This window comes from Esox lucius, chromosome 7, assembly GCF_011004845.1.
Source record: "Esox lucius isolate fEsoLuc1 chromosome 7, fEsoLuc1.pri, whole genome shotgun sequence".
NCBI classification, from domain to species: domain Eukaryota; kingdom Metazoa; phylum Chordata; class Actinopteri; order Esociformes; family Esocidae; genus Esox; species Esox lucius.
The window spans coordinates 13,388,130-13,401,559 of NC_047575.1; the positions used below are offsets into that span (position 1 = coordinate 13,388,130).

At 43.5% G+C, this 13,430-nt stretch overlaps 1 protein-coding gene across 1 annotated transcript in view; it reads right to left on the reverse strand.

Moving 5' to 3' along the window:
• pcxa (pyruvate carboxylase a) overlaps window positions 1–13,430 on the reverse strand; it is an 83,817-nt gene that overhangs the window by 62,873 nt on the left and 7,514 nt on the right. The window contains exons 2-7 of the mRNA XM_010900528.4: window positions 8,694–8,832; window positions 8,376–8,560; window positions 8,116–8,281; window positions 7,794–7,939; window positions 6,981–7,098; window positions 6,736–6,887 (exon numbers count right to left, since the gene is read on the reverse strand). Of these exons, the coding sequence (XP_010898830.1) occupies window positions 6,736–6,887; window positions 6,981–7,098; window positions 7,794–7,939; window positions 8,116–8,281; window positions 8,376–8,560; window positions 8,694–8,832 (906 nt within the window). The remainder of the gene's footprint in view (window positions 1–6,735; window positions 6,888–6,980; window positions 7,099–7,793; window positions 7,940–8,115; window positions 8,282–8,375; window positions 8,561–8,693; window positions 8,833–13,430) is intronic.

A 13,430-nucleotide genomic window follows, 5' to 3' on the forward strand; every position in this document is an offset into this window, starting at 1 on the left:
CATCCGAGGCGTCGGCAAAATGACAGCCTCACTACTGCTCAGCCAAGGCAGCAGGATGTCATTTATCAGGCCATTTCCCTCTCCACAGCACTGCAGGGACTGGCGATGGCACAGGACAAAACTCACTGAAATCTCATCCAATTTCTCAGAAATTCATCCCTGGCTCCAAAATTCCTCCCTGCCAACCAAACAGGCACCTTCTCATCCATTCAGACAGTCACCCCTGTAAAAGGTGCCATCTTATGTCCAGACAGTTCATGCTACACTACAGAGGACATACAAAATGGAAAAGTACTGGGTCTATTACAATAACATTTGGCAATAAAGGAGTGCTATAGCAATAGCCTTTTCAGCCCAAACACAAACCATGACATGCCAAAGGACATTCTTACACACACCCCCCACCCCCCCCCCCCCCAAAATATATCACAATTTAGAGACAGGCGGGCGTCGTAGACAGCGAGACAGGCGGGCGTCGTGGACAGCGAGACAGGCGGGCGTCGTGGACAGCGAGACAGGCGGGCACAAGATTAATTAAAAAGGGGAACAGATGGCACAAAAAAACGTTATAAAGGATGATGAAAATAGGATGCAGGAAAAAGGATGAGATAGACACCAGTAGAGCAAAACACAGGGCTGTCATAACCAAGGACAGGTGCAACAACAGTAATTATGTAACTAATGCAATGCGTGTCATATGCTATACGTCAATGCTGATTGAGTATAAAGGGACTTCAGTCGGAAAGAGATAAAATAAAATGAAAAGATTTAAAAAGGACAATGTGGACATGAAGAGCCAACCGAAGAGAAGCACTATGCGCCTGTCAAGGCTGTGAACCCCTTCTAGCCTACCTGTGTTTAAGAGGCTCTGGGTAGAACAGCGGTCACCATGGTAACCACAGAGAAAATATTATATAGAAAATAAGTTGACAGAGATGGTTTATTTCTTTAGCACTTGGAGTTCGTGTTTTATTTTGTGACCTAATCAAACATGTTTGGGCTGGCTTTCCTGGACACGACACAGGAAAGATATCATAGACATAACTATGAAGAATGGAAATGTGGTGGGGTTGATGTAAAAGCACAAATTGGCCAAAAACCCACCTAAAACCTTCAAAATTAGCATAGATTTACACCACCGTTCAAAAGTTTGGGGTCACTTAGAAACGTCCTTGTATTTTAAATGAGTCCGAATAGGAAATATAGCAAAATGAAAAGTATAGTCATTGAGAATTTTTTATTTAAATAACAGCGTACTTCCAACTTTGCTTTCATCAAAGAATCCTCCATTTGCAGCAATTACAGCTCGCAGACCTGAGGCATTCTAGTTGTCAATTTGTTTTGTCACCCCACGCTTCCAGAAGCACCTCCCACAAGTTGGATTGGCTTGATGGGCACTTCTTACATACCAGTCACACTGCGCAGTAGGGTTGAGATCTGGTGACTGTGCTGACCACTCCATTACAGACAGAAGACCAGCTGACTGCTTCTTCCCCAAACACGCTCAAAAAAGGGAACACTTAAGTCACATCGGGTCACAATGAACAAAATATATTAAAGATTTGAATCTTTACATTGTGTAATTAAGAACAAGATGACAGAAACGGTCAATGGAAACCAAAATCACCAAACGACTGGGGGCTGGATTCAAACTCATACCAAAAATCTAAGTGAACAATTGAAATCACAGGCAGTTAAAACTTTTGAATTTCACATGAGTCTGGGCATTGCCCTGCACCAGGAGGAACCCAGGGCCCACTGCACCAGGAGGAACCCAGGGCCCACTGCACCAGGAGGAACCCAGGGCCCACTGCACCAGGAGGAACCCAGGGCCCACTGCACCAGCATAAGGTCTGACGATGGGTCTGAGGACTTCATCCCGGTACAGACCAGCACTCAGGGCACTGTTGCATAGCACATGGAGGTCTGTGCAACCCTCCAAGGATACGCCTCCCCAGACTATCACTGACCCACTGCCAAACCAGTCATGCTACACCAACATCTAGCAAGAGAACAAGCGGATGTGATTCTGCTAATCACGGGCAAATGCCAATCGAGCTGCATGGTGCTGGGCTGTGAGGACAGGTCCCAGTAGAAAACGTCAGGCCCTCATGGAGTTGGTTTCTGACAGTTTGGTCAGAAACATGTACACCAGTAGCCTACTGGAGGTCATTTTGCAGGGCTCAGGCAGTGCTCCTCCTGCTCCTTCTCACACAAAAGAGCAGATACCGGTCCTGCTGCTGGGTTGATGCCAGCCCTGTCCAGCTCTCCTCGTGTAACAGCACGTCTCCTGTCATCTCCATGCTCAGACTCATGCTACCAGCAGTGACAAGGACACTACCAAAACAAAAAACTAAAGAAGAATCAAGAAGGAAGGATAAGGAGACAGCAATTGTTTATGAAAAACCCTTCCCTTTTTAGGGGTTGTCTTGCTGTTGCCATTCCAGTGCACCTGTTGTCACTTTCATTTGCATCAAAACAGCTGACATTGATTCAATCGTTTATGCTTCCTAACAGGACAGATTGATACCCCCGAAATGTAATTGACTTGGTGTTATACTGTAATGATTAAGTATTCCCTTAATTGTTTTGAGCGGGGTAGTTCTTGCATAGTTTATAGCGGTGCTTTGGGTCACTGTCCAGATGCATGAGGAAATTGGCTTCAATCAAGCACCATCCACAGGGTATGGCATGGCGTTGCAAAATGGAGTGGTAGCCTTTCTTCAAGATGACTTCTACCCTGTACCAATCTCCTACTTCACCATCACCACAGCACCCACAGACCATCACATGGTGTATAAAAAGGAATCACAGGCAAACGGCAAGACACTGAAGTTTGAACGCTTTCAAAAAAAAAGTACAAGTGCAATACCATGCAACTAGTAAACTTCAGTTACATTTCAGTTGTGGAGGTGGAGCTGGCAGAGCAAGTTCTTATTAACTCCTGGGTATTTCGTACAATACATTCACTGTGGCACTGAATAGTTTCTCAGCCACAAAAGGATCACTTGTTCATTACAGTGGCGAGGGACAATTTAATGTGCTTGGATATATAACAATCCCTCTCCAAAGGTAATGCGCACAAGGAGATTATAGGAAATAATAATAACATCAACATATAATTTCTTTACATGGGTAATGTCCTCCAGATTCACTTCACTTAAGCTCTTACCATTACTCAATGTGCTTCACCTTATGTATTGTTGAAAAAGTAATTGTTTTGTTTATATTTCTTCTTTGAAAATGTAATGAAAACACACTAGACAGACACCAGACATATTTCAAAAGCAAAATAAGATAATTTGAAGTCCTGTTGTTGCATGTGTGGAATCTGAGCATTAACAATTACAATATGTACATTTCATTGGAAGTTAATGTGCCTAGATAATGAGAACAACAGAAACATCTCGGTTTAGATTATCTCCCTGTAGGTTGCGCTCTGATAACCCCAGGAATGTTCACATAGACCATTTGGCATGGGGGTTACCGTCTTGGAAACCTGATCTTTGCTATGTAGAAACACACTTAATGTATAGGCTAGCTGGCAACTAACATTACAGTGAAGATAACGGAACGTTCACAGAATAACATCTGTGCTGCAATTTTCCAATGAACTTGAGCGAACTTGACCCTCGATTTGAAATGGGTTCTACATTATTTGACCACTATACGTAGCCGCGGATTTCTAACACTGAAAGTACACAATGTTTCACCACAGACTTATTTTAAATATGAAATCTGGAGGCCTTATTGTTCCTGCCGAATGTCTAATGTTGCCTTAATTGTAGCTATTGAGTTGTGGCAGTCAGCTAGCTTTGGTGGTGACTCAGACGATGGGTAGGCTACCTTTCTTTGTCAATGTGACAGACACTTACTGACATTTCAACACAAATGTGCATGCACAAACACAGCCAGTTACGTTTCTGACTCCACTCGCTAGTTTGATCCTCCGAACAACGGGTGCAGGACATTGCTCTGTAATAACACTCGTGCAAAAGTAAACTGTGTGAATGTGAACGGCTCAGATTGGTAAAAAATATATATATTTTATTAAAATATCCTGTTTGTCTGTGGCGGCGCATAACAATTTGAAACATATGACAATAAAAACAAATAAAATATATAATTCTCTATAATGTTCTCTGCAACATAGAAATTATAGGGCCCCTACTTTTTCTTTGCAACTCTGCCAAGGTGGCCAGCATCCCAGAGTCACCTCTTCACAGGTGAATTTGAGACAGGTGTTTTGCAGCTTTTTAATGAAGCTGCCAATTCAGGAGCTGCGAGGCCTCGGTTTCTCAAACTAGACATTCTAATGTAATTGTCCTCTTGCTCAGTTGTGCACCGTGGCCTCCCACGCCTTCTGTTCTGGTTAGTGCCAGTTTCCACTGTTCTGTGAAGGGAGCAGTGCGCAGCATTGGACAAGATCTTCAGTTTCGTGGCAATTTCTCACATGGAATAGGCTTATTTCTCAGAACATAAATAGACTGACGAGTCTCAGAAGAAAGTTTTGTTCCTGGATATTTTGAGTCAGCTAACATAATTGCAAAAAGGTTTTCTAATGATCAATTAGCTTTCTAAAATGATAAAAGTTGGATTAGCGAACAACGCGCAATTGGAACACAGGACAGATGATTGCTGATAATGAGCTTCTGTGCACCTATGTAGATAATTCATTTTAAAAAATCAATAGTCATTTACAACATTAACAATGTCTACACTGTATTTCAGATCAATTTGATGTTAATGCCTTCTTTCAAAAACAAGGATAGTTGGATAGTAAAACAAGTGACACCAAACTTTTGAACAGCAATGTAAAGCTTACAGTTGCATCACTGGCCAGTTAAGTTAAACAACATTAATAGAAGATATTCTGAGGTGTTCGCAGAGAGCACAGCTACAGTAGTAAATGTACGGTTACAGGCCTCTGATTTAGATACCAGCATGATAATTACAGACACACTAACACATTCCTATGAATATTGTAACATATCATTGAATAATTTATTTCTACAGAAAATAGAGGGAAAATATAACTACCATAAGTCTACCTAAAGCATGTCTTCCACTGTTGGTTCACAGCTCACTGCTGAGATAAAATGCAGACCCACTTTTAATAAAAGTTCTTTATGGCTTCCAAAAATAACTGCAGATAATCGAAACTCTGTGATGCTTTAAATGTTAACGGATAAAAGTGATCTTAAATTAACCAAGACTCACTCTTTGGATCAATTTCCTTGTGTAAGACTTGGGAATTTGTTATTCAATATGGTGATGTTAGTAAAAGCTGTGAGGGGGTGAACATTAGCCTACTTACGCTAAGCAGCAGGGCTCAGCGAATTGACAGATGAAACCCCAGATAATCATAGAGTTATAGAACAGGAGAATCTGTAGACATTAACATGTACACTACTCTTCATTATGAGACAATACTAGCCAACTGATCCTCTGGCACACTAATCTGTTTAAAATGGATAATGGAAAATTAAAAAACCCATTTGCTATAAAAAGTTGGATCCTAGAGGAAACCAATAGTGAAGAACTTGGATTTGCAGCCAGTGCTGTTGCAAGAGCAGCCTGACAGTGAACCACCATTGGCAGGGTTTTGTTTTCATTAAGGGAGCAGGTCTGTAGAAGCGCTGGCAGAGCCTAATGTTCATCTCAGCTCCTCTTTACTCCTCACCGCCATATCAATGAACAGATGGAAGAGATGAATTCTGTCCCTCACATCACATCCAATTTCTCTCTCCCTTTTCCACTTTCCCCTTCAACAGATGAATGCTAATGTGCACATACTATGCAGTGTGTTAAAGGACTGACAGAGCAGATGGGGTGGAACACTGGTCACGGTAGTACATGTCTGGGTATCATGCTGGATTGAGGGGGCCATGCAATGTCCTCCCACAAAAAGCACTGCACACACGAGACGGCAGGGCTGAGCCCCGGACGGACGCGCGCGCGCGCACACACACACACACACACACACACCTAATAAAACCGTCACACACAGGGTGGGAAAGCAGTGGGATGCCAATGTCACAGGTAATTGTTCTTAGATCAAAGTAATTGCTTCCACCTCACAATAACAAACAAAAAGCCAGCTTGATTGCAATCAGGAAATCTGCAACCGCATATTTTTGCAAATGATTTATGCGTGAATCTCTAATGCTTGGTAGGGAGGTACTCCCTTCTTTCTCCGTGTTATGGACTGCTGCCATCTAGTGTGCCCATTTGAAATGCCATCTTTACAGATTTAATAATCCAGGTTTACACTTCTAACCATTCCCATTCCCTGAAGGCTACTTTCACCCACCTAAAATGGCTCCTTTTCTCACTAAATGTTCACTGCAGTCCACATCCTTCTCTCCCACATTTACTGCTTCTGAGCACAACACAAAATCAGAACACCAACTGCAACCAGAGTCTCCAGGGAATTCAAATGCATTGTGCATTCAAAGCCAGGTTCTTTCCTTCCTACTAATAACCAAAAGTCTCTTCAACAACTCAGCATCACAGTGAAATTAAACTTCTACAGCCTAAAGTACAAAAGTAGAATTCCACTGAATAAAGACATGGTGAAACATGCCATTAAAAATGCATATTTCCATTTGAATGGCAGGAGTGACAATTCTAGACAAAAAAATCAATACTGGAAGTAAACTCTGCCTATGAACTAAGATTAAGATCCTCTTTTCAGAGAATGCAAAGAGGTTATGGGAGCGTTGCATCCAGTACCTGTCTGGCCAGGTTGACAGAATCAGCAGTGAGCCTGTCCCGGAGGTGGGGGTCCAGTTGCACAGCCGGGGCAATCTCCACCACCTTCTGGTGCCTCCTCTGGATGGAGCAGTCCCTCTCGTAAAGGTGGATAACATTACCATACTTATCACCTGAAGAAGAGGGAGGAATGGGATTCATCCATTGTAAAACACTGAAAACATTGTTTGCTAAGGCCATATTTTGTGACAAACAGAAACACTCACCCAGGATCTGCACTTCAATGTGTCGAGGTCGTTCAATGAACTTCTCCACAAACAGGGCACCGTTGCCAAACGCGGCCAGGGCCTCCGAGTGGGCACGCTGGTAGTTCTCCTCCAGCTCCTACATAGTGACCAGTGGGGATCGACCAGTCAGCTGACACAGAGACAAACCACTGTTCGCCTGACAGACAGGTACTTGGCCACGTCTGATTTTGTGCATTTTTGTCACTGAATGTTATCAGATCATCAACAAACGATAAGAGATTGAAGTAACACACTTTACATAAATGTATTTCAGATGAAGTTACACAACTCAAATAAAAAGCAATCCCCTTTAGACGCCATCGCAAGTTATGCCCCCTACAGTAGAAACGACTAAACCGTGCAGTAGAGGAATTTTGGCCCACTCCTATTTGCAGTCCCTGATAAGAGCCAAAGTTACTTTGATTAACATAAATATTATACAGGGCTGGCTCAAATCAGGCCTAAAATAAAAATATTCAACAGCTGAGCACAATTGAAAACTAATGTATTTCATAGAGCCCTTTTTACATTAGCAGCTGTTACAAAGGGCTTACAGATGCTGATCCTAAACCCCCCAAGGGAAAGTTGTTGAAGCACATAGACAAGGACAGATTGCATGGTTGATTACCAGACAAACACCAAACTTGAAATACCATTGTTATCCCACAAAAATAGGACTATGTAAGGTACAAATACAATATTTATTATATATAAAATAAAACTGAGCAAAATGCTTAATAGAAAAAACATCAGAGTGGGTTCAAGTACTTGGGCCACTACATTCCTCCTCACCTCATACTCCTTGACCACCCTCATGCCCCGCCCCCCTCCGCCGTAGGCAGCCTTGAAGATGATGGGAAAGCCGTACGTTTTGGAGAACTCCTGGGCTTCAGACAGGCAGGTGATTGGGCCGTCAGTCCCTGGTACCACAGGGACTCCTGGAAGCAGAAAATGTATTTAAAAAAACACCAACCACCACCAATGGGCTTAACGGAGCTAAACTCAAGGACACCTTAACTGTATGATGTCAGCTGCATGTTTGAGGATTCGGCTGTAAAAGTAAAACTCCCATCAGACTGTACGGAGCATGACAGTGCGTGGGTGACCAGCCTACCAGCACGGATGGCGAGGGCTCGAGCCTCCACCTTGTCCCCCATCTGGCGCACCACTTCAGGGGAAGGGCCGATAAAGCGTACCCCGACATCGGCGCATGCCTGGGCAAAATCTGATCGCTCAGACAGGAAGCCATACCCGGGGTGAATGGCATCCACATCATTTTCCTGAGAATGAAAACCAAACGTCACTCAATATTAAAACCAGGAGGACAGTTTAGAAGCGTGACCTCAACATGCAGTAAGCCTTCCCTTCTCTGACCTTGGCCACTTTGATAATGTCCGGGATGTCCAGGTAGGCAGCCACGGGCGGCAGGCCCTTGCCTATGAGGTAAGCCTCATCCGCCTTCTGCCGGTGCATCTGGCCGGTATCCTGTTCTGAATAGACAGCCACCGTTCGGATGCCCAGCTCAGTGCAGGCCCGGAAGACACGGATGGCAATCTCACCTACAAGTGGTTGAATTAGACTGCATTAGCCGTGCTCCCAGGAGAACGCCACGCGCTGAGATCTAATGACTTTGACCTGACACTATTTTACGGCACGTCTGAACAGGCCAGTGTGAGTGAACGGTCTCTGTACCTCTGTTGGCCACCATGACTTTTTTGATGGGCTTGTACTCCAGGGCGTGAGGGGAGCTGTGTGTGGCACGGGACAGGCAGCACGCCCTCCTGACAGCCAGCAGCCCCAGGGCTGAACGGCTGCCTCCAATCAGCAGCATCTACATACAGGGAAAAACAGGAAGACTGATCAGAACAGGAAGGAACTAACATGACGCATCACAGGTCATGATATAATGACTAGTATGCAGCCTGACTCCACAGAACGTAAAACTGTCAGCCTTATCAAAGAGACCACCTCTGATCATAAAACAGACACGTTACAAGATAAGATACAGACAACCATGACACACGATAAGACAGGTTTCAACAAGAATAACATTTGTAAATACTAGATCGCTGTAGTATTTTACAGGAAAAATTGAAAAGGGCTGAATGTAGTTTATTGAAAACCGAAGATCCAGTCCATCTGGCCTCACATTTGATGTTGGAGAATCAGATGCTTCGGGTCTGTAACTCATGCAGAGGTGGGGACAGATTTGACCTCTTTTCTATTAGTCTACACTGACCTCAGAACAGTCTGCCTCTCCACACCCTCTCAAGTCCTCATGCTAAGTACTGTCACAAGCCATCAATGTGCATCCGAGGGGTTAATGACAGAAACAAAACAAAAATAAATCATTCAAGACGTCTGGTAAACATTTCCCCATCTGAACAAATAGTGGCAGCGATTGACCACAGCAGGGATTTAAGCTCCAGGAATGCAGAATGGAAAGTACAAAAGAAATCAGACATTTTTACTGAAGACGGCAACAGCCTGAGAATATTAGTTAGCCTGTAGTTAGAGAAGCTCAATTAGGCAATGCTTGATTCCTTAGAAAAGCCGAAGGGAAATTAGGTTTTTACCCTATTATATATATATATATAATTCACACAGGCCAGAAACGTCGCTGGAATGCTCTGTAGGCTTTGAATAGATGAGCTGGTTGTAATTGTTTGTGAAGACTGGATATTCACCAATTGTGTGTGTATATATATATACATACACACACACAATTGGTGAATATCCAGTCTTCACAAACAATTACAACCAGCTCATCTATTCAAAGCCTACAGAGCATTCCAGCGACGTTTCTGGCCTGTGTGACACTGGTCCTCTTACAGAAGTAGCACTCTAGAAGCTCTTGCATAACAATAACCATACATCCATGGTCCAAGCACTACTACAGACCTGGGAAATAAAAATGTATTAAGTAGTCACATGAGTAGGCTAACTAGTCAGAATAAACATGCAATAAGATTCTATACAATTCAGTCATGAGCTTTGGTTCAAACACCAAATACTAAGCCAAAACGCACCGGGAGCCATTGACTACAAAAGAACGCCAAGACCAGATTCTTGTTCAGAACATCCTGGGAGCACTTAGTGTTATCAGTTGTGCTCAGAGTCAGAACAGGGTTCTCATCTTTTTGGTTCCGATTAGAACGCTTTACACTAGGTTCATTTGCCACACATAACATGTTGCAGACTTTAACTGTTGCTGGTTGAGAGCTGCAGGGACAAGAAAACATTTGTCCTTTTTAAATAAAGAGAAATAAGTCGAGAGAGATCACAACTTTGTAACCCTTTTCGTTCAAGGCCAGAATCCCAGATCAATTTCTGAAAAGGACTGAAAACAGCCTGAGTGTCTTCTACAGATCAAAAGACAGCAGACTCCCTGGGATGTGAGAAACCCTGAATTTTTCTCATTACAACAAATATTTGGGGGGGGATTGAGGTTCATTTCCCCATCTCCAGTTGTTCCAAACCCAACATTGGATTAAGAATAAAAAAGTGGGGGTTCCTTCTTTACATCTAAGAACGGCCTGAGACAGCCCGGCCAATAAAAGCAGAGGTCATTGTTAGTAGTACCACCGTCACGTTTAGACCTGAATAACATGCTTGTGATCATCAGTAAATTAAAACAAATAATCTCCAAGTAGCACACAAGTACAGATAATACAAAGATACGCAGTAACAGAAGTCCGCCGTAACAAAGTCCCTCTGAAGTCTACATACATCGTTAAACCATCGTAGGTGCAGCATTATCGGGAAACCGGGCCTAGACCTGTCCTGCCCGCTTACATATTTTAGCTGGACAGCCAGCACTAGGTCCTGGTGGATCCAAACTTCCATTTCACAAGGGAGGAGCCTGCAAATCATGTCCAAAATAATTAGCTAATTTAAGAACATGTCTTAGCTTTAATATTTAGCCCTGATAAAATGTATCGTCCCTTACAATAGGTGTGAATTATTGCGTAGCCAAGCTGTCAAATAGGTGTGGAATCGTCAGTCACAGAGGGGTGAAGTATCATCTGCAAGTGATGAGATTCACACACTCACACAATGGCTTAGGTACAGGAACATGAAAACTACTCCTTTGCATGTCAGTGTATTTTATGCACAGGTAATCAGAGCAGTGTAGGGCACAGCCCCGGACATTGTTCTATAGCTCAGTACAGAAAGTGGCCGGGTGCTGCAGTGATCCAAGTGGAATAATCCAGGTGGTAATACATCGCTCCAGATGAACACTTTTACACGTATCAAGTCTTGAAATCAGACATATCTGTGTGTAATTAGGTTCGCTCACCCAGTAGCGTGAAATTGCCTAAGCGCAAAAATAATGATGCCTTATGGCATTCTATTAACAAATGGGTTTGCATAAAACATCTCGACTCCTACCACCACAATCAGCATCAGAGTCAACACCCATGTTGTGAGAAAAGCTTGACGTTTCACTACTGTCCCCAAGTCCCATCGGTACTCAACCAAGACCATAATCTTTAAAATAACTGGTTTGCATAACCCTAATTTGGCTTTTGGCCTTCACAAAAGTTTCAACGGGTCCAAGCGAGCCACTGACAGGGATGATCGACTGGCCTGATGCATTTCCAAAACTTGCCAGGGTAAGCAGCCAGCACGAATATCATTTTACTGCATGCAACGCTTAGTTCTGCAGGAGTTAATATCATATAAGGCTATGTGAGATTATAGACATGGTCTGGAGACTGACTTCAGTTAGCCTACCATCTGTACATGAAGGAGCACTGGGAACAGAAGCTGCTATACTAGTTGTTGAACAAGTTAAGAGTATCTGCAAAACCAGCGAAAATCTCAAATGCTTCACTAGATGAAATGTGTGCCCGTTCTAATGCACACAGCTCAGCATCCCAAAAATCATGGTTCACATCGCTGTGACAGAACATTAGTCACAAGGTCTGTTCATTCCTGATGTGAGCAGTACATGATTGTTAAGAACTATAGATATCCATAAAAAATGGGCACAAATAAGGGTGGATCAAATCATTTTGATATCCATTGTCATCACAGGGAATTCAATCTTTCAAGAGAAATTCTAGTTCATAATTCAAAAGATGTACTGTGTATCCTGCCTAAAGGGTAAAAGACTGCATTTAAACAATGACACTACTTGTCTCCTCTTCCCGAAACCGGAATAGTATTAACCAGCCCAGGGCGGGTCAGGGTGAGAAGGATAGTATTAACCAGCCCAGGGCGGGTCAGGGTGAGAAGGATAGTATTAACCAGCCCAGGGCGGGTCAGGGTGAGAAGGATAGTATTAACCAGCCCAGGGCGGGTCAGGGTGGGAAGGATAGTATTAACCAGCCCAGGGCGGGTCAGGGTGAGAAGGATAGTATTAACCAGCCCAGGGCAGGTAGGATAGTATTAACCAGCCCAGGGCGGGTCAGGGTGGGAAGGATAGTATTAACCAGCCCAGGGCGGGTCAGGGTGGGAAGGATAGTATTAACCAGCCCAGGGCGGGTCAGGGTGAGAAGGATAGTATTAACCAGCCCAGGGCGGGTCAGGGTGAGAAGGATAGTATTAACCAGCCCAGGGCGGGTCAGGGTGAGAAGGATAGTATTAACCAGCCCAGGGCGGGTCAGGGTGAGAAGGATAGTATTAACCAGCCCAGGGCGGGTCAGGGTGAGAAGGATAGTATTAACCAGCCCAGGGCGGGTCAGGGTGGGAAGGATAGTATTAACCAGCCCAGGGCGGGAAGGATAGTATTAACCAGCCCAGGGCGGGTCAGGGTGGGAAGGATAGTATTGCGAGGGTCTAAACTGAGTATGAGGACTAAAAGTCAATTGCTTTTAGAGCAGATGTCTTCGGGTCATTTGTTAGTAGTAGAGGAAAAATATTACTAATGGCCCTTTAAGATACATGGATGACATTGCTGGTTAATAAAAATAAAAAATAAAAAAAAACTAACAGCCTTCAGAGGATCAATGTCTAGCTCTCTATACAGAAACTCAGAGTACACAGATCAGTGTGCCATTATTCCATAATTGTTAATGTGCTGGATCTACATTCCATGATCAAAACAATTGCAAAAACAGGTTCAAAGGTCTGAAAACCATAGCAGTCAGCCAAGCGGCTTAGGTTATAGAGAATCCCTCAAATATTTGCTTTTAGAGGCAGTCCGTTTTGTATGTTGAAATGTAAGTAAGTTCAAATGGCTTTCACAATTCAGCATATAGAAAAACAACATTGGGTAGCTCACAATCCCTATGCATTTGAACACTAACTCAGCTCAGTTCATTCAAAACACACACCCCATCCTTAATAAAGGCAGGCATACAAACTTAAGATTTGACTATGCACCCCTGAATAAGAATGACTAGAACAGAAAGCCCCACAAAGCAGAGGGAACAGGGTTAGCAGAAAGGGCACTACAAACAGTCAGGCTAGTTTGGAGCCTGA